The 23,367-nt window shown below is 36.9% G+C and overlaps 1 protein-coding gene across 1 annotated transcript in view; it reads left to right on the top strand.

Annotated features, from left to right (window-relative positions):
• SNX24 (sorting nexin 24) overlaps window positions 1-22,864 on the top strand; it is an 87,910-nt gene extending 65,046 nt beyond the window's left edge. Inside the window, exons 4-7 of the mRNA XM_039733106.1 lie at window positions 15,259-15,353; window positions 16,453-16,485; window positions 17,342-17,406; window positions 22,023-22,864. Coding sequence (XP_039589040.1) covers window positions 15,259-15,353; window positions 16,453-16,485; window positions 17,342-17,406; window positions 22,023-22,093 — 264 coding nt within the window. The 3' untranslated portion in view covers window positions 22,094-22,864. The remainder of the gene's footprint in view (window positions 1-15,258; window positions 15,354-16,452; window positions 16,486-17,341; window positions 17,407-22,022) is intronic.
• The last annotated feature ends 503 nt before the right edge of the window (window positions 22,865-23,367 follow it).

A 23,367-nucleotide genomic window follows, 5' to 3' on the forward strand; every position in this document is an offset into this window, starting at 1 on the left:
TCCAGTTTTAAGTGCTGGAATTACAAGAACAGGTACTGCAAGAGTAAGTTACAAGAACAGGTACTGCAAGAGTAAGTTACCACAGAATATTGGGGTCTTTTCGTAGTATTGGCAATAAAGATTAGTGGGTTTTGTGACAAATTTGCCCTCTAATGTTGTAGGAGGCTCTTGATAACTGATTTCAATGCAGAAGCTCAGGAAATGCATTATTAATGTAAAAGTATAGACATTTCAGTGAAGAGGTCCAGCAGCCAGATTTGACATCTCAACCCAACTTTTAAGTGGCAGAAAATTCCAAAAATAATCAAAATTTCTTTAGTTCATTAATTATTTTTGCCTAGTTTTACAGAGCAGTGATGCTCACCAAGGAAGTCAGACAAGACTGATGGATTTGTTACTGTGTGTATGAAGACATGTAAATTATTTTCCCTGTAGCATATTTACCAGTTATAACCACCATGTTATCTTTTTTTCTATCTATAGCAGATTCTTGCACATTCTTCAGATTCTTTTAGCTCTCCATCTTCCAGCCTTTTTTTGTTCTGTTCTTTTTTCCCCTGATATTTAATTTTGTCCCTTTGACTTTATTCATGTATTGAAGATCATCTCTTTGGCCAGTAAACAGACAAAGATAGGTGTTTTGTTGATCTCAGTTCTGCTATAAATCCTTTCTGAACTGTTACACTACATCCACATCTGGTAGCATACTCGTTTTTATTTCCTCATTGTGGAGGTTAGAGTCTGATTAATCTCTCTGTACCATTTTATATAGTACTGTGTTGCCTTTTCATTGAAGCACCAAGAAACTTGACTTAAATAACACTTTTACCTAGCTTCAGATGCAACAGCTTTCTTATAAAGCAAACAGGAGCCTTCAGAGAAAGAATAACCACTGGGAAGAAGAGGTGCAACACAGCACTTTTTAATGAATTCTTCTTGTGTGGGAAACATGGAGACCAAATCTTTGTGCCAAAGCGAGTAATAGAAAAAAGAAAGATTGCTGTCTAAAATGCCAGAATACATGATTCATTAATCTGTGATACTCAATTTCAACCTCCTTTGTGGAGTTTACTGACCATAATTAAGTATTCTCTTGTTGCTGAGTGAGAAACATCAAGTAATTGCTAAATGAGAATATAACATCAAAAATACAGGATTTATAGAGAACATCTTGGCATTCTTACAGCATACTAATGTTATTATAATTTTTACCAGAAATACAGGTAACTCTTTTGCTTCTGTTAGCAAGCTAAATTACAGTATTTTTTCTCTGTTTTGGAGAAGTCATCTCTATTTCAAGAACAAGAATGTGGAGAGATTTTTTAGCCAAATCAGAACATTGTCCATAGTATTGCTATGGTGTGACAAGCGCAGCCTTCCAGCTGATGCTGCTTGTGTGCCATCAGCACAGAAAAGGTAAATAGGCATTCACTGACTAAGTTAGGATGGTCTCTTTTCACAAGTAATTGCATTGTTCCTCACCTTTATGAAGGACTCCCTTGCTGGTGAGTTTTGGGAGGGACAAGTGTCAAGGAATAGAACCATAATGAAGTACTTGTGATTGAGAAAGGATTACATTGGTCTGTTAATTCTGTAAAAACTTGTCAGTTTGCCACCCAAATAAATGCCTAGACTGCGTAAAACATGGAGCAGAGTGACCTCTAGAAGAAAAATCAATGGCAATTCATATTTCATATGTCTATAATTGCTTGTGAGAGCATGGCAGCAGTTTGTTATAAAGCAGCTTGTTCTACCAGGGATTGTTTCCTGACTTTTTCTTCTTTCTAGTGGTGATGCCTCACATGGACTGTGAATTACAGCTAGACACAGCAATAGACAAGTTTTATTGGTGGTGATTTTTTATTATTGTTTTCACATTACTGTCTTCAGAATTGCTGCAATGTGTTCAGTTCCAACCAGTGCACTAATCTATAGTTACATGTAAATCGTGTTCACAACTGTTTCCTTGAAAGACTCATGAAGCTGTTTTTTTACCTTCTCTTTAGTAGTCAAGGCTCTATCCTCCATGAAGTAATCCATTTGCTAGTATTTTAGCCATCAAACTGATGCCATTGTAAGGCCATCATTTTTAAGCAATTTGTCAGAGAAGCAAGGCATTCTCACAGTCTGCTAATTTAAAGACAGAATTTTGAAAATATCTTTTTCCCCCTTCTTTGCTTTGTTTTTGTTTTTTTTTCTTTTTGAGAAGCTGTTGTAAGATTTGTATCCCCACTGAGGACCGAGATGTCATAGGGATAGAGAAAATGCCGCTCAGTTTATGGATTACTGTTAGGTCAACAAAACTTTGGCAGCATTGATTAACTTGACAGTGAGTACAGCAGTACATTTATCACTTATGGCTGTGCTGTAGAAAATCTAATAAGAGGCAAACAATTCCCTTTAGAGCAGTAACAGGTTCACTGTGGCTAACGGTGCATGCACTGGAAATTTCTGACTTTAAATTATACCCTTGCTGCTAGTTGGGTCATTGACTCCAAGCTACTGCACTTTCACTACTATGTTCTGTATTATTAATTTGATCAAAGTTGTTTTGGCTTCTATAAATGTGTGCAAGCCATATATTGAAGTTCATGTAAACTCATACGCATTTTTGAAGGTATGCAGGAGGAACATGATCCAAGCTACATTATACAGAAGGGGCAGTTGCTTGTTACCACTATAAATGTTTGGGGTCTTACAAGGTAATAAAAGAAAAATTTTGAACTGTTGTTTATAAACCTGCCTCTAATTCACAGATTTAAATAGATCCTAAACCCAAATCTATCTTACATTCAGTAAGTTTCATTGATTGTTCAGAAGGACTTTTTCCACAAATATGGGGTTTTTTTATTACAAGTAATTACCTTAAAAATTCTATACATGCTGATTTACAGATATGTTCTTCCAGTTGCCTTCTTTTTGTGATGATAATGAGAACTGAGCTGCTAAGGAGAGAATTTTTTGCCTTTCCTGTGTAGAAGCACTGCTGCTTGACTAGACGACTATAACTGGTTATAATGTTATGGTGAAATTGGGTATTCAGTATTTCTTGATTTTACTTTAATAGAACTTTTCTCAAAGCTTGTGCATTGGAAGATGTCTTTGCATTGCAAATATTTTTAAAAATCAAGGCTTTTTGGTTGGTGTTTTGTTGTTTGGTTTTTTTTTAATTGTACTGATTAGTTCTCTTAAATGGAAGCTCTGCATAAGATACTCTTCTACAGAAGAATGTCAAGCTTTTTTGCAGTTCAAATAACCAAATGTATGTAAAGGTCACATACGCAAATAACTGCGTTTCTAGAATCATGCAGGAAAGAAGATTGAAGAGAATTTGGTTTGAAGTGCAGATCAGAATATAGGGTGTGCAGCTTAACTTGTGGCTTTGTGATACAATCTGCAAAATTGCTGTTCAAATGAGAGAGTACTAATTTTAATTTTTTTTTATTATTAAGATATCTGGTACACTAGACTAGAGAGCATTTGTGGGTAGCAGCTGTTATTTCAAGTATTTCATGTTATTTTAGGAAACCGTTTAAATTGGAGGTTTTGTTCTGCAGTATCTGTAAAAATGATGTTGTTTTCTTTGTTGGGAGAGAAGTATTCCACTTGAATCAATTGTCAAGAGGCTTAATGTAATAAGGCAGTTTGTGGTCTGACTAAAAGAAACACTGTGCAGAGGAAATTCCCATAGCAGTTTGTTTTTAACAGAAAAACTGAGTTCACCTGAACCATAAATACATTGAAAACTGAGGCTTAATAAGGTAGAGCAGCTTCAGAAGGAAGAGGGATTGTTGTCCAATTGTAATGACTACAATTTAACCAGATATCTGTGTTAATGATAGTGGAGCTTTATCAACACCATAACAGCTGATTCTTTGCAAGAAATGATCAAGCAAGTTGACATTAGTAACCTTTGTATAGTTAGGGGGAAAACACAACTGAAATAGTGGCTCCCCTTTCCTTTTTTTTTTTTTAATTTCCAGGATAGAAGTTGTGTTTTTCACTCTCTTATTGCATTTTATAGGTAACAAGACACATTTCCACACTTTCTCATGGGTTCATACAATAAAGGAGTTACCCTACTGGCTGCCTTACTGAACAGAGACCTGGTATTGATTACCTATCACACTGGCATCAGAACTACTCTTAGGATTCAATTTTTTTGTTGTTTTGCATATTTTATTGATCAAAAGTGGTAAATGAGCATCAAGCGTGCAAGAAGACGATGAATTGTTTACTTGCATAAAATAACCTTTCAATAAGGGAAGATGCATTGCTCACACTTTTGGTGCTGTTCTGCTGCCCGAAGCAGATGGCATTCAGCTGCTATTGATTTGCTCCTATAGTTACAGAGCAGCATGTAACAAGGCATGCTCATTTCTCTGAAAGAGAGGTGAAGTTTTTTTGCCAGGGTGGCAGGAGTGAAAAAAGGAAGGGTGGGGGGGGTTATGAGGGTTGTTTTGGGGTTGTGGGTTTTTTACAAGAAAAACATTGAAGTCCTGTGTGAACAAAAAGCAGGATTTCTGTGTTTGCAGAGGAAGGGAATTACTTTGTCCAGTTCTGACACTTCTGATGACATTAATTCCTGATGCAGATTGAATCCATGAGAAGCAAGTACCTAGGATTTTAAAAATAGCCAGAATTTAGCATCACAGGCTCCACACCACAAGTCTTAACTGCTGTGATTTTGATTTATACGTTTGGTCCTACTTGTGCAAAGACTGTTGATTCATTAACAAGACAAAATCATACTGCAATATGTTGGGATTGATTATGCAAACAGTTAATTTAACTGAAGAATACAGAATTTAATAATTTGATGCTGGATCTCTCCTGTAATGGAGGACATGCAGGCATGACAAAGTCAGCTTTCTCTGAAAATATATGTGGAAGGATATTTGATGCAGAATTTTGGCATGAACAAGATCTCTAATTCTTCGGCAGATTTTAACGAAATGCAGATATGTGATAGAAGAGAGAGTCAACAAATATAGTATAGGCATGTTTGTTCTAAGACAAAACATTTTAGTTAATTTGTAGTCTTAGTCCTGAAAGAGTAGTTTAGTGTGTGATACTGAAATGCAGGGTACAGTCCTTGATCAATCTGTTTTCACACAGAAATAACCCATCCATCAAGATTCACAAGTGTTGTAGTATGAGAGTTAAATTCAGACTCTTGGTGACAAAACTGGATGAGTTAAGTGTTACATATAAAAGCCTTTCTTTCTCACCTGACTGTTCTGCTGTGACTTACTGCAGGAAATGCTTACTGTAGCTTTTGGACAGTCTTGAGCATCTTCCTGTTCTTAGGTTATTTAGGATAATAAAATTAAATAATTTACTCCATTATGACTGCTTTGCTGTCCTCTATTTCTTTTATATTGTGTTTCTTTTTAATGAAAATAATGACTGAATTATGACCTCTGGCAAAACATTGTCACAGCATAGTTAGTAGCTAATTATTTATCAAGAATTTAATTTAAACATGCATATCAGTATTAAAAATTTACTACTTCATCTATTTAAACTTCTGTTCTCTTTGACATTGATTTCAGTTTGCTTGTGTAATTTATGAAATACTGTCTTATGCTTTTTTAATATCCATATGGTTGTGGCACTACATCTTGACCATTTCTTATGATGTTTCTGTAGCATAAGCAGGCAAGGAGACACTGTCTGAATCTTTCACTTTAACCTGTTGGTTCCAATACACAGTAGACATTTCTTATGAGTGTTTTTCAAAGCAAACCTTTGTGATTTTTTCAGAAAACAGATGTTTTTAAATCAATTGCTAATACTATGAGCACAGCATTTATTGTGTTGTTCTGAGTTGATTTGGTCTTGCTGTCTTGTGGGGCTAAGGAAATGTTTGAAACATAAGAATGTTTACAAACAGAAGTTAATATAAAGAACATGGATAAAGGTGTGTTTTAAAACAAGGTTTTCTCTTGCTATGAGAAAGCCCTTTGCTTTCACAAATTTGAACAAATATATTCATTTTCTTCTTCTCTACATGTGATGTATATCTGTACTGTTAGGACTGACTCCAGTTTTCTTTATTTTCTCCATTCTAAGTTTGTCAGTGGTCAAAATAGACTTTGTGCTTCTTTGCCATTGTGTTAGCAACCACCCCTCAAGTACAGAATCAAGATATCAAAGTAAATTGTTATTATATTAACTATTTAGCTGGAAAAAAAAAAACAACCAAAAAACTCAGTCCTACACACAGATTTTTTATCTTTCTTTTGCTGATTAAGGTAAGTAAATGTCTTGCACACAACATGTATTTTCTTGTTGGCTAAAATTTAAGTAAGCTTCAGAATTTTTAAAATAAAGCTTGCCAGTTTCATGGTAACCACACTTCCAACACTACAAAATAGCCTGGAGTACTTATTCAACATTGTATTTTGTGCTGAAAGGGCTACCAACACTCAAAACTAACAAACAAAACACAAAAAAACACCACTATATAAATCTAAATATATTTTGTCAGCTATGTTACCTCTGTTTTACCTCTGCAAAAATGACACAATTGAGTTCATTAACCCCAGGTGAAGTGAATTCCCTGGGCTTTCTACAATCTCTTGTTTGGACTTCGGAGTGGGTACCTGCTGCTTAGTCTAATTAGTTTCAAAGGGAATGTAGAATCATTTCTCAAGAGTTTACCCTGACCCAAAACATCTGACAAGAAAATGTCAGAGATACAAAATAAGCAGTTATTGTAGAGATGAATAGGATTTTTGTTACAGTATCTTATAGAAATAATGCAGATGAGGAAAACATGCTCAGATGACTTTTAAATTTTGATAGAAGATTTGCATGAAATTGTCATTCTTGTGGAAAGCAAGACTTGTTTTCATAGATAAGTTCCTCAGATCTTACCAAACATCTGTCTCTTCCCTTGTTCTGAGCAAAGCCAGCAAAATGAGTTAGAGCTGTGGGAGATTCCTCATGGAGCTAAAAAGAAGTGAAAATGCTATTATAGCCATCAGCAACTCACTCCCCCAATCACTAATGGCCATTCTAAGGTCCATCATTGTTTTGTTACATTTTTTTCCAATATGCATCACTTGGAGCAGTGTTCTCCTAACCTATCTTAAAACAACTTATTTATCTTCGCAAGGATCTTGTAACAACTTATCTTGGCTGAGTTTGCCTTAAGGCTTTTTGTGGGGGGAGGGTTTGTCGAAAGCTTTTTAGAAACGAAAGTAGGCTCTGTCCTTTCAGGGATTGCAGTAAGTATTAAGTCTCTTTCCTCTGGTGTAATATATAGTTAGTAACCATCTATCCAAAGTGTCTCTGTTTCAATCACAGCAGTTCTGTGATGTATTTCCGTTCAGATGTGTATATCTTTGTTGCCAATAATTCTGTAATTTCTTTACTTCTCTGGTTCTAAAGCAGCTGTAAACAAGATGTTATACACCATTGTTAATCCAGAAAATGAATAAGTTGTTTTTATTGGAGGAATACTGTGCTCCTGCTGACGTGTTACTATTACAAACAAATACCTTTCTGTGTGTTTTATGATCTCAACTATGGAAATGCTTTGATGAGGATGCAAAAAAAAAGGAAAATTGAAGTGTATGGTGGGTATTCTGAGTTTAAATCTGACAGTGATGAATGCTGATGGCTTTTCAATGGCCGCTCATGTCTTGGACGTACATACTCCTTGCTGGACAGTCAGGCCCAGAGAGTGGAGGTGAATGGAGCTACATCCAGCTCCTGGCCAGTCACAAGTGCTGTTCCCTAGGGCTCTGTGTTGGAACAGCCCTCTGTAAAGCCTTTATCCATGATCTGGATGTGGGGATCAAGTGCACCCTGTGTCAGTTTGCAGATGACGCTAAGTTGGGTAGCAGTGTTGATCTGCTGGAAGGTAGGAAGGCTCTGCAGAGGGATCAGGACAGGCTGCATTGATGAGCTGAGGCCAGCTGGATGAGGTTCAATAAGGCAAAGAGCTGTGTCTTGCCCTTGGGTTGTAACAGCCCCCTGCAGTGCTACAGGCTGGGGACAGAGAGGCTGGAAAACTACAGAGCAGAAAGGGACCTGGGTTTGCTGGTTGACAGTAGCTGAACATGAGCCAACTGCGCCCAGGTGGCCAAGAAGGCCAATGGCATCCTGGTTTGTGTCCACAGTAGTGTGGCCAGCAGGAGCAGGGCAGGGATTGTCCCCCTGTGCTGGACACTGGTGACACCACGCCTTGAATCCTTCTTTCAGATCTGAGCCCCTCAATTCAAGAAGGACATTGAGGCACTGGAGCATGTCCAGAGGAGCAGTGGAGCTCGTGAAGGGTTTGGAGCACAAGTGAGGAACAGCGGAGGGAGCTGGGGATGCTTTGCCTGGAGAACATTTTTCTCAGGGGGGACCTGATTGCTATACAACTACATCAAAGGAGGATGTGGCAGAATGGGGGTCAGTCTCCACTCTGAGATAAGAAGTGGCAGGATAAGAGGAAATGGCCTCTACTTGGGCAGGGGAGGTTTAGATCTGGTGAGAGGGAAAATTCCTTCAAGGAACAGGTTGTCAAGCATTGGAACAAGCTGTCCAGGGAAGTAGTTGAGTCACCATCCCTGGAGGTATTTAAAAGACATAGACATGGCACATAAGGACTTGATTTAGTGATGGATTCAGCAGTGCTGGGTAAGGGTTGGTCTTAAAGACCTTTCCCCACCTAAATAATTCTACAATTCTAAGAAAGAGTTGTCACTTCCTAAGTAGACAGGAAGGTACACTAAACCCTGATATTTAGAGGAAGAAGGTTAGGACTTGCAAATTTGGAAAATGTAGAACAGACATTTCCACTTTAAAGTAGATTATGTTTATGATAGTATTTAATTACCTGGTCAGATCTGTTGCAGGGTTTCGCTTCTTTTTCCCATGCAGCCTTCTCCCTGCTGCACAAGGATCAACATAGAAGAAGGGTATCCATGGAAGTATCTGACTGACAGAAAACAAAAACCTGTCAATTTTGAAATTTGCCTGGTGTTATAATTTGCAACTACATTTCTTACACTTCTTCTCTTTCTTCTTCTTTTTTTTTCTATTTGTCTTGGTGGTCTCTTTCCTTGGTGTTTTCCAAAATGTAATTTATAGATAACTGGTGTCTCATAAGGCTCTGGTAGTGAACAGCAGAAACTTCCTGAACAGAGAAGAATACATGCACTTCTGGTGATGTGAATTGTACTGTGTGCAGGCAGTTCTTGTGGCTGGCTTGTACCTAGAGTGTTTTATGAGGAAATTCTGGCATTTACCAGTGACTCTGTCGGTCTGGGGGTTTTTGTAAGAAGACTCAGATGCTGCCTATCTCAGGTCTGTCACAGGTGAGCATCCTGGTGCTCCATGGCACTGCCAGTTGAAGCTTGCCTTGGGAGAGGGACTGGCAAAGGGCAGGGTAAATGAGGAACCTTGCTTCTCCTGAATGTTCAGTGGTTTTTATACTACAGCATATTTGTATTTAGTTATATTTAGGTTTTTTTTAAGTTTTTAGAAAACAGTACTGCAATTTACTGTGTATTGTAATAGTAAATATGATTGCTTTTTTATAAACCACCTTCCCGTGTACTCTTGAGAGAACTTTTCCAAGCCTAACTAATTTCTGTATCTTCCTAGAATGTGTATTTTCTGGATCTACTGATATATATATATATGTGTGTGTGTGTTTATATATATAATATACAGAGACAGAGAGATTTTGAAATCAGCATCTAATATTGTGTCTGTTATTAGTGGATGCATTTATTCTTTGTATTACTTCTTCCTGTTACTTATTTTTAAAAGCATTTCTTGTTCCTGCTAAGTTTTTATAGTATCATTAACTTGGCCTGCCCTTTTTTTCTTACTGCCTGTTTCTTTTCCTTTTGCTCTGTTGATTTCTTTATTTCTAATCCAACTTTGTCTTAACCTCCAATCCTTTGAGCAGTGTCTCAGGAAATTGTATTGACTGCTTCCTTTCATTTGTATTTTTCAAAGAAACTGTTCTTGCACATTGTTTCTAATCTTTCAAGGACTAGTCTGTTCTGTTACTGAAGAGAAGTTCACTGTTTGCTCCCACTAAATTATGTTCCCAGTTTTCTGGGGAAAAAAATTCAATATTTTATTTTTCACATCAAATGGGTTATATATGTAGACTTAGCCACAAGTCTGCACTTAGTAGTTAAATATTAGTTGGAACTATAACTGTGTTTTCAGCTAGCTTTCTAACTGAAGTGCTCTCATCTTTAGACCTATATGGTAGTATTTTTATTTAAAATAAGTTAACTGCCTTGCAGTGTAAGTTATAGACACTGTCACGAATTTCTGCATACACATTTTCACTGGTCATCCAGTAGTCATTTAATCTGTTGGGCTTCCCTTTCATCTAATTTATCCTTTGCATAGCTTGAGATTACTGTGATAGACGGATTTGTCACTCAGGAGATACCGGGGGAGTTTTAAGCTCACAGGAAGTATCCTCCAGTCTTGAGGTGTAGAGGTGCAATTCCCCTCTGTTCTTCTTTTTTTTAAACTCTTTAACTTTACATTATCTTTCAGATAGTTCAGTCAGAACTTCTGGATCTTCGTTGGATGTATTTTGTCTTATAATACCTATAGTCAATATTTGTTCCCTTTCAAGCTCCACTGCATGGAGTCAACAGTCTTACTGTGGACTTCTCTTTGATACACAGTGTTAACTGGCTGGTGCTTCATATGGAGCATCACCTCTGTGTTGTTGTACATGTGTTTGCACGCTTCTTGAAACCTTACACAGGTTTTTAAGCATGTTTGATAAACTTGTTCTATTCTTACATATGTGAATGCTTGTGGTAGTAATGAGAAGTGGAAATTCTTTTAGAATTAATCTCAGTTAATAACCTCTAACAAGCCTCACTGAACATAGGAGCGAGTTTCTTCATAGTTCTTCACAATGTATATTATAAAACATGATTGTATCTGCTTATTATTTAAAAAAAAAAAGCTTAATCTTTCTAGTCTCGTTCCTTTGTCTACTTGGTTTTTAGCTAATGTGTTCTTTTGATAACCTTTTTATCATTTCATGGGACTGTATAAAGCAGTTCAGGCAAAGCAGGTTAATAGAAGAATATAGACTCTAAAATGTTCTAAAAGGTGTGGATTTTAGTCCCAGTGGAGACTGACACTCTAGCCTACTTACTGTAGCTGGAATGTATTGATTTTCTTTTCCCCCATTTTAGCTGCACCACTGAATTAGGTATTGTGAAGCATCTTTCCCTGTGAAGAGAGGAAAAACTGTCATGAACTTTTTCACCCTAACAGTACAGCCTTTCAAACTAAACCCGATTGAATAGAAAAGTCTGTAAAAACCCTGTAACTCAGCTCCCACTCTCTTTTCTCCCTTTCCAACTGTTCTTCCAGCAAACTCAAGAAAGTGTGATAGATGACTGTAAGAAATTTATTTTTAAGTCTTTCTTCATTAAAACCAGCAACAACAACAACAATAATAATAATAATAGAAAATGATGCATTTCTTTGGCATGATCTCTGAAGGTTAGCGAAGTGATCTTGTTCAGATTTTCAGCAAGATGTTCAGTTACTGTTATAATTGGCTGATGAGTAGGTTTGGGCCTAACTAGAATGCCACTGTTCGATTTCACAGTGTCCTCTGTGAAGATATGTCACCATTTACCCTGGCTTTAGTGACAATTTTCTAAAAAGGAAACTCATGGGAAATCATTATGCTGTTTATATGTCTCCCTTGTTGGAGAGCATTATCCTGTGATATTTTAGCACTGTTTTCCACTGCATGATGGCATCTAGCTAAGGTTAAGACAGAACAAGTCCCTTTGCAATTTTGTGACTATATTTTACTTACTGAAGGAGAAAAGATAACCGACAATTAAGTATTTCAGATGTCACTGAAAGAACATGTGCAACTAATCAATGACATCCTTAGGGAACATGATTTTATGAAACTGATAAGGTAGAAAAATCGAGGATTTTATGATTTGTCTTACATAATAATAATTGCACCCTTCCAATGAAAAAGACATTTCTACTGATGTAAACATCAGACTTTCCCTTGTGTTGTGTTGTGGGTTTTTCTCCTTAAGCACCGAGTAGTTCATTAAAGTGTGACAGTAACAGATAAATACCCTTTACAATTTTCTAAGAAAATATGGTACTTTTAGTTCAGCTGAAATCAATGAGTTGAAAAATGTATTTCTGGAGTCACTTCCCAAATCACTTGCTAGAGGTTTAGTTTTGGGGGAAGGGGGAGTTTTATTTAGTTTAGGAAGGAAATACACATCCTGAGGATTTTTTCTTAAATTAGCTTACTCTGTACTCTGGAGTCCATATTTGAAATTCATTGCTATGATCTTGATAGAAATTTGATGCAACAAAAATTCACGTTACAAAGAACTAAATATGAGTTTTTCTTTCTCTGAAAATATTTATCTTTCAGTTTCTGACGGCAGAGCAAACAAGATAGCTAGTCATGCTTACAAGCCAATATCATATATTCACTTGAACAAATCCTGCAGTTGAGCATATTACATCATAAATTATAGGTAGTGGTTGAGAAACTTTATCTGCTCCTTCCTTTTCTGTACACCTATCATGTAAAGATAGTCAGATTTGCAAAATACGGATTTCTTACACGTTTTCAAACAGAAGTAAAAAATCTGTTGTGTTATGGATTGTTCCAGGTAAATTAAGCCAATTATAATAACATTTCTGATTTAAGAGTAATTTTTTTTTAACTTAAATAGGAAGCTGAGAATGCTTACTTTTTTTTTCCCCCTAGATCCACACACCTAATACATTGTGGCTGGTTGATGCTTGTAGAGGTTTTGTGTTGGTATTGGTTGGTTGGGCAGTTTGGGGTTTGTGTGGTTTTTGTTAGTTTCTCTTTGTTATGGTTTAGTTTTGTTGTTGTTGTTATCAGGCTTTTTTTTTCCTTTCTTTTTCCTCCTTTCCTTTGGTTTCCACTGTGAATTTTAAATGGCAAGATTATATCCTCACCCCTTGTTGAATCAAAGCCAGTGAAGTCAAGGCAGAAGATAATTTGCCCCCTATTAGTATAATTAACTTATAAACTTCATATTTTTATTTTTAATGCTTAAAAATCCATGTCACATTACATTACATCAATTGCAAAATCCTCCTTTGGTCAATGCGGTCATTTCTTCATTCATAAAATTCTGGAAATTACAAAATTCCCAGTCAGCAGAGGTGGTGTATAAATACAGTGATGTGCAAAATAGCCTTTGCTTCTCTGCGAATTCTACATTTTAAAGTGATCACCAAAGCAGTGTTATTGACTGCTAACAAACTGTATGGCTTAACACAGTAAAATGGATACTATTTGCTTACATCTTCTTGTGAAAGTTATTTGGTCAGGCAGGGCTTGGCTTGACTTGATACATGTTATGGGGAAAAAAAAAAATAGAATGAGATATTAGTCTCAAGTGAGTGGAAGTAGAAGCAAATAAGCTTGCAAGACCTGTCAGTAGTTTTTCTTTTATAAAATGGTGTATCCTTCTGTTCTTCCCTGCTCCATTCAGCAGCCTCAGCAGGCAGCTCAGCTTTTAGAAGAAGCTGTCAAGAGTTGTATGTATGAAGTTGCACATAAGCATCAGATGCCCTTAAACATATTTCTACAACTTTTTGCAGATCCTCATTGCATATAATTTAGGAAGATGGTTTTATTTGAGCCAGTTATACACATTTCTATGCAATTCACACACTCTCTGAATATGCATCCCCCTCCACACCTTCTTTTGTGCATAACCTGAATGCAGAATGGGATAAATTTTTCAGCAGCAGAGTGCTGATTTTGCAGAATGCAAACAGAGTGGCATTTTTTAATGCAGCATGTTCATATAGAGGTGAACTGAAAGGCTTAACACTTACCAACATCTTAGACCTCCTTGTTTGTTACATCCCTTAAAATCTAGAACAGAAAAGTTCAAAAGCTGCATTTTTCCCTGAACTTTTTTTCAAGCATTTTAGTGATGGCCTCAGCTGTTAAGAAAGTATAGCCTCTGAATTCAGATTTGCAAATGTAACATAAAAAAATATCCAGTTCTCAAATACCTTTGTTTTTAAATGCTTTTAAGACCATTCACATCTTATGTAATTTTAATATTAAGCAGATTTTCCTTACACAAATAACCAAACCATTTGCTATAATACCTGCTATAAAATCTAGATGACTTCTAGATGTCTCTTCCAACCTTTCTTTTTTTGGGGATCCTGCTATCCTCTACATACCAGTGTCTCCCTTGTGATATTGTAATGTAGAAGAAAACACACACAGGAGTAAGATACCTTCTGAATGTAAGAATAACGTGTCTTTACAGACTTGTTTCTTCTCTATATTTATTTCTTCTGTCATAGGGTGGGAAAGTGAACAGGCTGAACATGGAAAGCTTTGCTTCTAGGAGTCAATTTAATTTTAAATCCAGTGAAGTTTCTTCCATACATTCACTTCAGATCAGGCCTTTTTGATGGAAATCTCTTTAAGAAAGCTTACGGCTTCATTTTTCTTGTGAAGTACACGTTTTCAGAATGCATGTCAGAATGAGCAGTAAAGAAATAGGGGTTTTATCTTTCAGGTGAGACATTGGTTGAATTTATGAACTGTTTTTCTTTGCCTTGTGAAAGTACAGATCATCTCACCAAGGGAAAAAACAGAGGATGTAGTCTGGCCAGTATGTGGCCGTTGTATCGCGGTTGTGGAAGAATGTGGCAAGTCTGGCCAGCAGCTGCATGGTCAGAGCTTTGTCATTCAGAGCCGTAGTGCAGATACATGGAGTATACTGTAAGCTGACCTGTCAAGCCAAGCAAGGAGTTTCCCTTGTTGTCTTTTACCAAGACGTGCATTAATAAAACTGCACAAAGTGAAGACTTCTTCTGCTCATAAGCCAGATGGTAATCTTCTATGAGGTGAACATGAAAGCACTAAGCTGAGGATGTTTTATTTTATATTTTAAATAAACATAATTTTATTCACAAATGAGCATACCAGTAACTTAGTTCCAGAATCAGACATTTTTGCTTGAGAGGAGTATAGGTTGGCACCAGTGATGGCAGGTGAAAAGAACGGGGTAGCATAAGTGAATCTATTTCTAAGTGATTCATCAAGGTTTTCCAATAGGAAAAAAGAGGCATTCCAAAATAGGTGTAAAAAATGGATAACTGAAAAGTAGTGCAATAGAGAAATGTTTTAGTAGCTTGAATGGAGCTGTGCAATATCTAAAATATTTTTTAACTTGGGTTTCTATTGTGCCTTTTTTTTTACAGACAGTCATTTTAGAAAATGAAGAGCTCCCTAAGATTTTTCTCGATTTTCTGAATGTTCGTCATGTACCTACTTTGCCAAAAGCAGAAAGCTGTGGGTAAGCTCTCTTTTACTGAAAAATATATGGAGGCCAAAAGGCCCATATCCACTCAGTGCTGATGCAATTCCATTGACTTAAAATGGTCTTGCTGCCAACTCTAACACTGTAAAATAAATGGACGTTAGGTTCATGTTAAGTATGTTTATATATCCCCAAAAGGTCGTAAAATAAATCCAGCATGTTCAACGACAGAAGAGAAGTTTAATGTAATATTCTTGGAAAGCAAAGGAGAGCTAGATGAGAAAAATATTACTTTCTTGTAGATCATGAAGTATCTACTGGAACGTAAGATATTCATAAGCACTCAGTAAAATTGCGTAGAAAGCCTTTGCATGTGTTTTATGATCATATCTGCACAAAATAGTGCATCATTCCATGATCATTTTATGATCTCACTCTGTGTGTTCAAAAATGAGGTTCTTTCATCTTTCTGATGACATTACCCCAGTGACCCGATTGCCCGACCCCTGGGCAGGGTTCCTAACCAGAGAGGCATAAGGGAATCTTGGTGTGATGAGTGTAACAGCTACAGAAATACCCAAAGCAGTGTACCTGGAAACTCTGTTACCATCTGCAGCTGTGAGCTTTATAGGTAGAATTTCTTCTGCTCTGTAAGATGATGTGGTTGGTAGCACAGAAGCATTACCAGAACGTGCTCCCCAGAAAGCCACAGGGCGCTTTTCCACTTTGGGGCAGGCTGTTTGGATCCGCAGCAGTGAGAAGACAAACTTACCTGAACATAATTTTGAAGCACTCTTATCCTTGGAAGTCTCTATGGCACAGGACAGTGTCCAGAGTGTCCAGAAGCTATCAGGCTTGTAGTTTTCACTTGCAGTTAATGACATCAGCCAGTGGAACTACATCTCAGCACTTCACAGATAGATGGAAATTAATCTGCTATAGTAAAATAGATGCTGTCATTTTCAAGTGTTGGTGGCTATAAAATGATACAATCCCTCTTGTATATTTCCTTATGTGCCATTATGTGGCCACTGACCAGAAGATTGCAGCCTTTGGTGATTCTTAAATTATTTGGGGGTTTTAATTGTAAAATCAATTTTGTTGTAACCAAAGCTTCCTGTCACTTTACTTGCAGGTCTTTTGATGAAACAGAATCTGAAGAATCAAGGTGAGCTTGATTTCTGCTCTTTATAGGGCACCTGATTAATAAACTACTTAAATTATTGTCATTTATTTTTTTCCTTGCAGTTAACAAATTAGAAGTAGTTTAGCATTAAAATTTTATTTGTTAAATATTACCATCAGCTGTGCTATATCTATCCATTTTTAGTGTGGCTTGAACATCCTTATGCTAGTGTTGAGAAATTCCTTACAAAACTGACAGAACACTGCCAGCTCTGAAATATATCTGGGAATGTATTTTTTGTAGCAAGAAGATTTAGCTGAAGAAATTAGAGATCTGGGTTCTTCCCCATCCATTTGATAGAACTTCATCTGCATCTGGTTGCACTACTTGGAATGTATATTACAGAGCAGCATGGAGAGGGCTGGGGGAGGCTGTCCATGTCGTGGCCAAGGGCGAGAGTCAGGCCTGGGGGGCTTCCAGGGGCTTCTCTCCACTGTGATGGATACAGCTGCAGCTTTGGGGGCTGTAAGAACATGGTGACATCTGAGTCAGCTTGGTGGCCTGGAGAGCCTATGGAGCCTGGCTGTAGATGGTCTTGTAGCCTGCAGGACACCACGTGCCACGGAGCAGAGCAGCATCAGGAGGTCTCAGAGCTGCAAGCCAGTCCTCCTGGATGCAGCCTCTTCATTCCTGCTTGACATGGAGGGTTTCACTGTATGGCTGAGGAGCAGTGAGCTTTGCTTCCTGGAGATGGAGCCTGCCCTTCTGGGCAGCACTGGTGTGTGGAACCACTGCATGGCTCCTGGCAGCTTGACCACCTCACTTCATCAAAGATAGTTTGTAGAACAGTCTGTTTGCTGTCCCTTGATACTGACATCCCTGTTCTTGACCTTTCCAGCAAACTGTCCCACCAGCCTGTGCTGCTGTTCCTAAGGGATCCATATGTCTTGCCTAAAGCCAACGGTAATCAAACCTGTCATCTGTTAACAGCACTTTACTGATCTGACCCTGCACTGCATAAACCACATTATTATTATTATGAGTACCAGCCTAGTCAAATGACACTGGTCCAAAATCTAATAACCTGCCAATAAAATGATAGTTCTTGTGTAAGAAACCATTAAAACACTAAATGGAGTGGGTGATTTGTAAAAGGGTGGAATTTTCCCCACAATTGTTCTCTCAGGCAAACCTACTGAGAATTCAAATCAAAAGAAGAACACTGCTTTTCTTGTTGTTGACCCTTTGGCTGTTTTGCCTGAAGGATTTGAACTTGGAGGCCCGGTCCTTTTTAAGTGCTTTTTCCCTAAACACCAGCTGATCTACTGCAAGCATGTTTGTATTTCCATTTGGATTCTTGGATTATTATTTCTTATCATTCATAACCTCTGGAGCTTTTTATGGGGGAAAAAAGTGTACTTTAAGTGTAAGTGATGTATTTCACAGGACACTTACATTAGACTTACGTGGTTCAAAAGAGCATTGGAAATTGTTATAAAATCTTCAATATAAAAAGTTCTTTAAATTAATAATTCAGAGTATTTACCCTGTCTCGAATTCAATGTGTGCAGGGTAAAAAAGTACCAATTTCAGAGTGGGTTCCTCTTGGCTTTGTCACTTTACTTGTTTGAACTTGTTATTTCTAATAAATATTTTATATAAAAATTTAATATGCTTTCAGAAGAGAATTTTCTCCCTGAACTGCACAAAAATTCTTTTTTAATGTGGCTTTTTTTTATTTTACAAAATACTGTGTAGAAATCAGATTCTCACACTGCCTTAAAATCGATTAAGATTTTAAGAATAAATTTAGGAAAGAACACATTTTTGCTTTTCCTAGACAGTGGAGTGCACTTCCTTGGTATTTTCTCAAGATGTTTATAAATACTTGAAGGGAGGGCATAAGGAAGACTAAGCTAATCTCTTTTCAGTGCTGCCCAGTGGTAAGACTAGAACATAAGGAACGTTTTCCCAAGCTCACACCCAGGTCATCCATAGCAGTATTGGGTCTCTGCTCTTGCAGACGCTCGGAAGCTGCCTGGTCGTGGTCCTTGGCAACTGCCTGCTCCTTCTTGAACAGGCGTTTGGACCACATCACCTCCAGTCATCTCCCAGCAGCAGCTGTTCTGTGGTTCTGCTGTTTTTTCAAGCTGTTTACCAAAACCACAGGGACAAGCTCATATATTTTGAGAGGGTTAAGCAGTCTCTCTTGCAGGCAATGCCCATGCTAGCTAGTAGTGGGGGCCAAACACTGTTGAACCTATGAAGTCTTACTGAACTCCAATGTGTAACTAGAGTGAAACTCTGACAACAGAGGTCCAACGTGACTCAGGTCCACATCAGAAGACACACTACAAGGTTGTTTAGCTTTTACTTTGAGTTAGCACTAGTCTGATTTCACAGACTGAATGTTCATTTGAGGCTGAAGTACAGATCACAAAATCGATGAACCAAAGCACAGGAAGGGGAGGGGGTCACTGCACAGGGTCACGTCTGACCCAAGTGACAACAGTAATAAAGAATCACCCACAGACTAACCTCTGTTTAAAATCTGGTCCAGATGCTGCCTATACTAATATTTCGAGTGAGCCACACTGCATGTCTTAATCTTAGTGTTTAATGCTCCTCCTATTTGTATACTTGATTACTCAAGAGCCTGGTATAAATGACAAGCATCATGTAACTCCATACCATTCTGAAGAGAGAAAATGGATTTCATATACAGTTATTCCAAAAAACTGAGATGGTGCTTAGTATTTCCAGCCCACATGTAACATTTTGCTATAAGATTTCAAGATTCTGTAGTTCTGTGATGGTATTTATCTCCCTTCCACATAATGTGTATTCTAAGTAAGGCTAAGGTTCCTTTGTATGAAATCATTACGAACTTCCCAATGAATTTTGTAACTGTTCTTTGAAGTAATGCAAAAAAGCATTAAGATAAAGTCCTCTTCTAATGAGTAACATGTTTAAATATTGAGTAGGCCTCATTAATGGCATATGATATAAAGGACATTTCAGACTTTTGCTAAGGCATTTTCTGACCTTGATCCACACTATTTAGAATTTTATATGGCAGGTGATTCTTCGTATTTGAAAACCCTAAAACATCAAATTCACTGCAAGTCATTCTTTAACTAAATGAATTAAAACACAAACGAGAATGTGAGTTTAAAAAAGGAAGAAGAAAACCAAGTCCTGAGTCTAGAGCCTCTACTAGTTGACTCAAGTCTAGTTAGAAAGAAACAAAGTTTTTGTTTACAAAACATTGCCTTTAATTCTTCTTCTTTTAGCTTGCAGCACAGAGAAAATATAGATCAGCTTTCTAAAATTTTCCCTCTCAGATTAGTTCTTACTTTGATAGACTCTGATTCCTTTGTAAAAACAGCCAAAGTTGTTCAACCTATGACCAAAAGTAAGTGTCCATTAACAAATAACTATTTGTTGTATGTTTTCTTTGGAGAAGGTGAATTTCAATCAGAAGTCTTTCCTGTATACAGGAATGCCTGTGTTAACATATTTCAATAAATAGGAAATAGTGTGAGTTTTAAACAAAATAAAAAACTATTTCTGGAATATAACACTCAAAGAACATTTTTACCCTGTCATTGCACTGTCACCTGTCTTTATGAAATACAGTCTTGCCATTATTCTAGTGACTGGGCTTTAAGCACTGTTGAGTTGCAAGACAGTTTTTCCAGAAATAAGATCCACAGTTACAAATCTCATTGATTTTCAGATTCCCTTTTTCAGGATGTATTTAACAATCTGAGGGCCCAAGTGCACATTACTTTTTGTGTAAGGGTAAAGGGAGAAAGAAAAAATATTGTTCTTAAGAAAAATAAAGGAAAAGCCTAATGTGCTTCAAATTGAGATAATACTTTGGAAGCTAAAAAAGTGGGATCTTAGATTTACTGTCAGTTGTTTGAAAATTATTCTGATGATTCTTTAAACCACGCAAGGGTCACAGATCTGCAAGACTGTGCTTTGTTGTGTTTCTACTTAAGTTATATATATACTTTAGTTGTATTTAACTTAAACTGATATGCTTGATTTTTAAGCAGAAAATGCACACATTAAATCTAATGTTGTGAGGTTGTATAATTTTCAAAATTAATCCTTATTTTCCTATATATGCTGTATGTTATAGAAGAACCAATAAAAACTGGTTTCTGGAACTGCATCATTTAATCTACAAGGAAAGCATCAGATCACCTTTACAAGTGTATTTTGGTAACATTAATGACAACTGCATAGGGTCATTATGCCATGGTAATTTGGGACAGATGATCTTGGATTTGAGGATTTGAGGAAACACTAATAGATTCAAAATATTAGCAAGTTATAATTTTAATAATATAGATAATAAAATATAATTATGATTATGACTTGCTATGAGAAGCTGGGTAGAATTATGCATATATTGTTTACAGTGGAGGTTACCATTCATAAAAACATCCTAAAGTATCTATGTTCATAACATCTGTAATATTCTGAAATCACTTTATTAATAACAATGAAATACCACATTTAAGACAATAAAGATTGCTTTTAGAGGGTCCAAGTCTAACTTTGCTCAGCATTTTGCTTCCAAAATTATTTATGTGAAAGAATTAGGGGCAAACCTTAATTCCCACCCACTCAGTGATCTAATTTATCAAGTACTAATGATTTTTTATAAAAGTTGCATCTCTCCTTTGTGAATACCTGTAGGCTGATAGTTGAAGGTTTGTTTTTTTGTGGGAAGTTCTGCATCAGGAACCATCTGCTTTTAGCACGAAATCAATTTCTAATATACTAACAATTTTAAGGTTGTAAGATGTGATCAGAAATTATTAGTTTTAATGCCTATTTAAATAGACCCTTCATTAAAATCTGATGTGTTGGTGCATTTCAAAAATCTTTTCAATTCAACAGTGTACATCCATGTACATGGATCTATTACTGTGTTTAATCAGGCAGTTCTTTCATGCCAAATGGAATGTGAAAATTAACTGGCAGTTTCCTCTGCATCCATGACAAGAAAGTAGTGGGGATTTTTTCCTTCAAGTACTGTAGGATGACATTTTGTAACGTGACATTTTATGTTGATTGGATAACCTGAAAATTTGCCTCAAATAATCATTTTTGTACAGGCATCCTCAAGTCTTCTCAGTCTAAACATTGCTGTAAACCACAATACAAAAAACAGCTTTGAAGTATTCCCAGTAGTAATCTAGAAATTTCTTCAAGTATATTGAGATTTTGTTAGAAACTGAATTGCCAGTGTAATCCATCTTCCTTGTGAGAAAAGATTCAGATAAAGAGCTGGAGCCTAGCAGCCTTAAGTATTAGAACATCCCTTTAAATCAATAAGCTACAAATCTGGCAGCGCATTCATGCAATGCCCAGTGCTACCCTAAAGTGGCTTTAGTGCTGAAACAGCATTACTAATAGCACATCCTCAACATGGATAAACAGTTGAGTGATGTAGTAACCCAAAGTAAATGAGGCCTTACCTAGTTAAGTTTCACAAAAACATTTATATTGTACTGGCATGGATAAGAAAATAAGTTTCTTTTTTTTCCCTTTTTTTCCAGATGACTTTCCAAACGTAGTTATAGACGGCATTCTACATGGAATATTTTATCCTCACTTACTGCCCAGGTAGAAGTAATACAAGGCAAGAAGAAGCTGAAGTCATGGTTAATAGAATTAACAGCAACAAAATTCTTTGATGTGAAAATTATGCTCAGAAGCAAGAGGCACAACCTCAGATTAAGTTCAAGCATTATGTCTTTTTAAATAAAATCACTGTCATTATAGTTGCTGCTTTTAAAAAGATATGGAAACAACAGTATTGAAGTTATTTATACTTTCTATATATTGACATGCTCTATTTAACACTAAATATTGTAAGTCATACACTGAATTATGCTAACCTTTGAAGAGAAAAGTTTTACTAATTATTTCTATAATTTCTCTTAAAGCAAACACTAAACCATTTTGCACCAGGATTTTTCCCAGCACATTACCCATTTCTGGCACTTGATGGATTAAAAGTGCTGAAGAGAGTGTGTGCAGAATTGGAAACATGATTTCACATTCTGAAACAGATTCTCTGAGGAAATTTTCTAGATTTCATTTGAAATTATTTTATTTACCAGGAGCTTCTATGTAGCTTTTGCATATCTCCATTCAGTTATGACATCTAATCTGTGTGTTTGTTTACTCTCCACACCAACTTGCTGACTGTATTCCACATATTAACATTTTATAAGTCACAGAACATACAGCTCTGTGGTAAACTAAAGTAAGAATATTATTAAGATTACGATCAAACTAAAACTGATACATGTATATGTATGCTCAGATTTAACTGGAAATTTGTATGTGTGCTACTGAACATTACAAAATAAATTACTAGGACATGAATGTACCACTTCAGTGGTTTTTTGTGATATTTTTCTGTTGAAATTTTTCTGAGATTCTGTCGCCTGAGACGGGTCTCACAGATGTCTGTCTCCCCATGAAGTGTGAGAAAATACCTGTGTGCTCAGTTAAAGCTCTTAGGTCTTAGCTTAGCTGAACATGGTAGCCTTACAGAACTGTATGTCTTGGTGAAAAAAGGTTAATGGAACACAGAGTAAGTCACTGGGCTTATCAGCAGAAGAGATTGTTACACAAAAGTGGCAATGGCAAAGCTGGGCACAAACGTAAGTCAGATCCTGGAGACACACAGGTTGCCTGCTCTAACTACTAAATGTGTTTAGAAGCCATTTGGGGAGAGTGGAAAACTGGGACTTGGAAGAAAGTTAGGCCTGTGACTGCAGCACTTGTTCAGGTACCATAACTTTATGAGGTCTGTGGCCACCAGGAGAGCATTCAGCTACTGGCAGACTGAGGCATTCTCACTCCTGCTTGCTAACCCTGCTCCCAGAGCTG

This window comes from Passer montanus, unplaced genomic scaffold (assembly GCF_014805655.1).
Source record: "Passer montanus isolate IOZ18808 unplaced genomic scaffold, ASM1480565v1 scaffold83, whole genome shotgun sequence".
Classification (NCBI taxonomy): domain Eukaryota; kingdom Metazoa; phylum Chordata; class Aves; order Passeriformes; family Passeridae; genus Passer; species Passer montanus.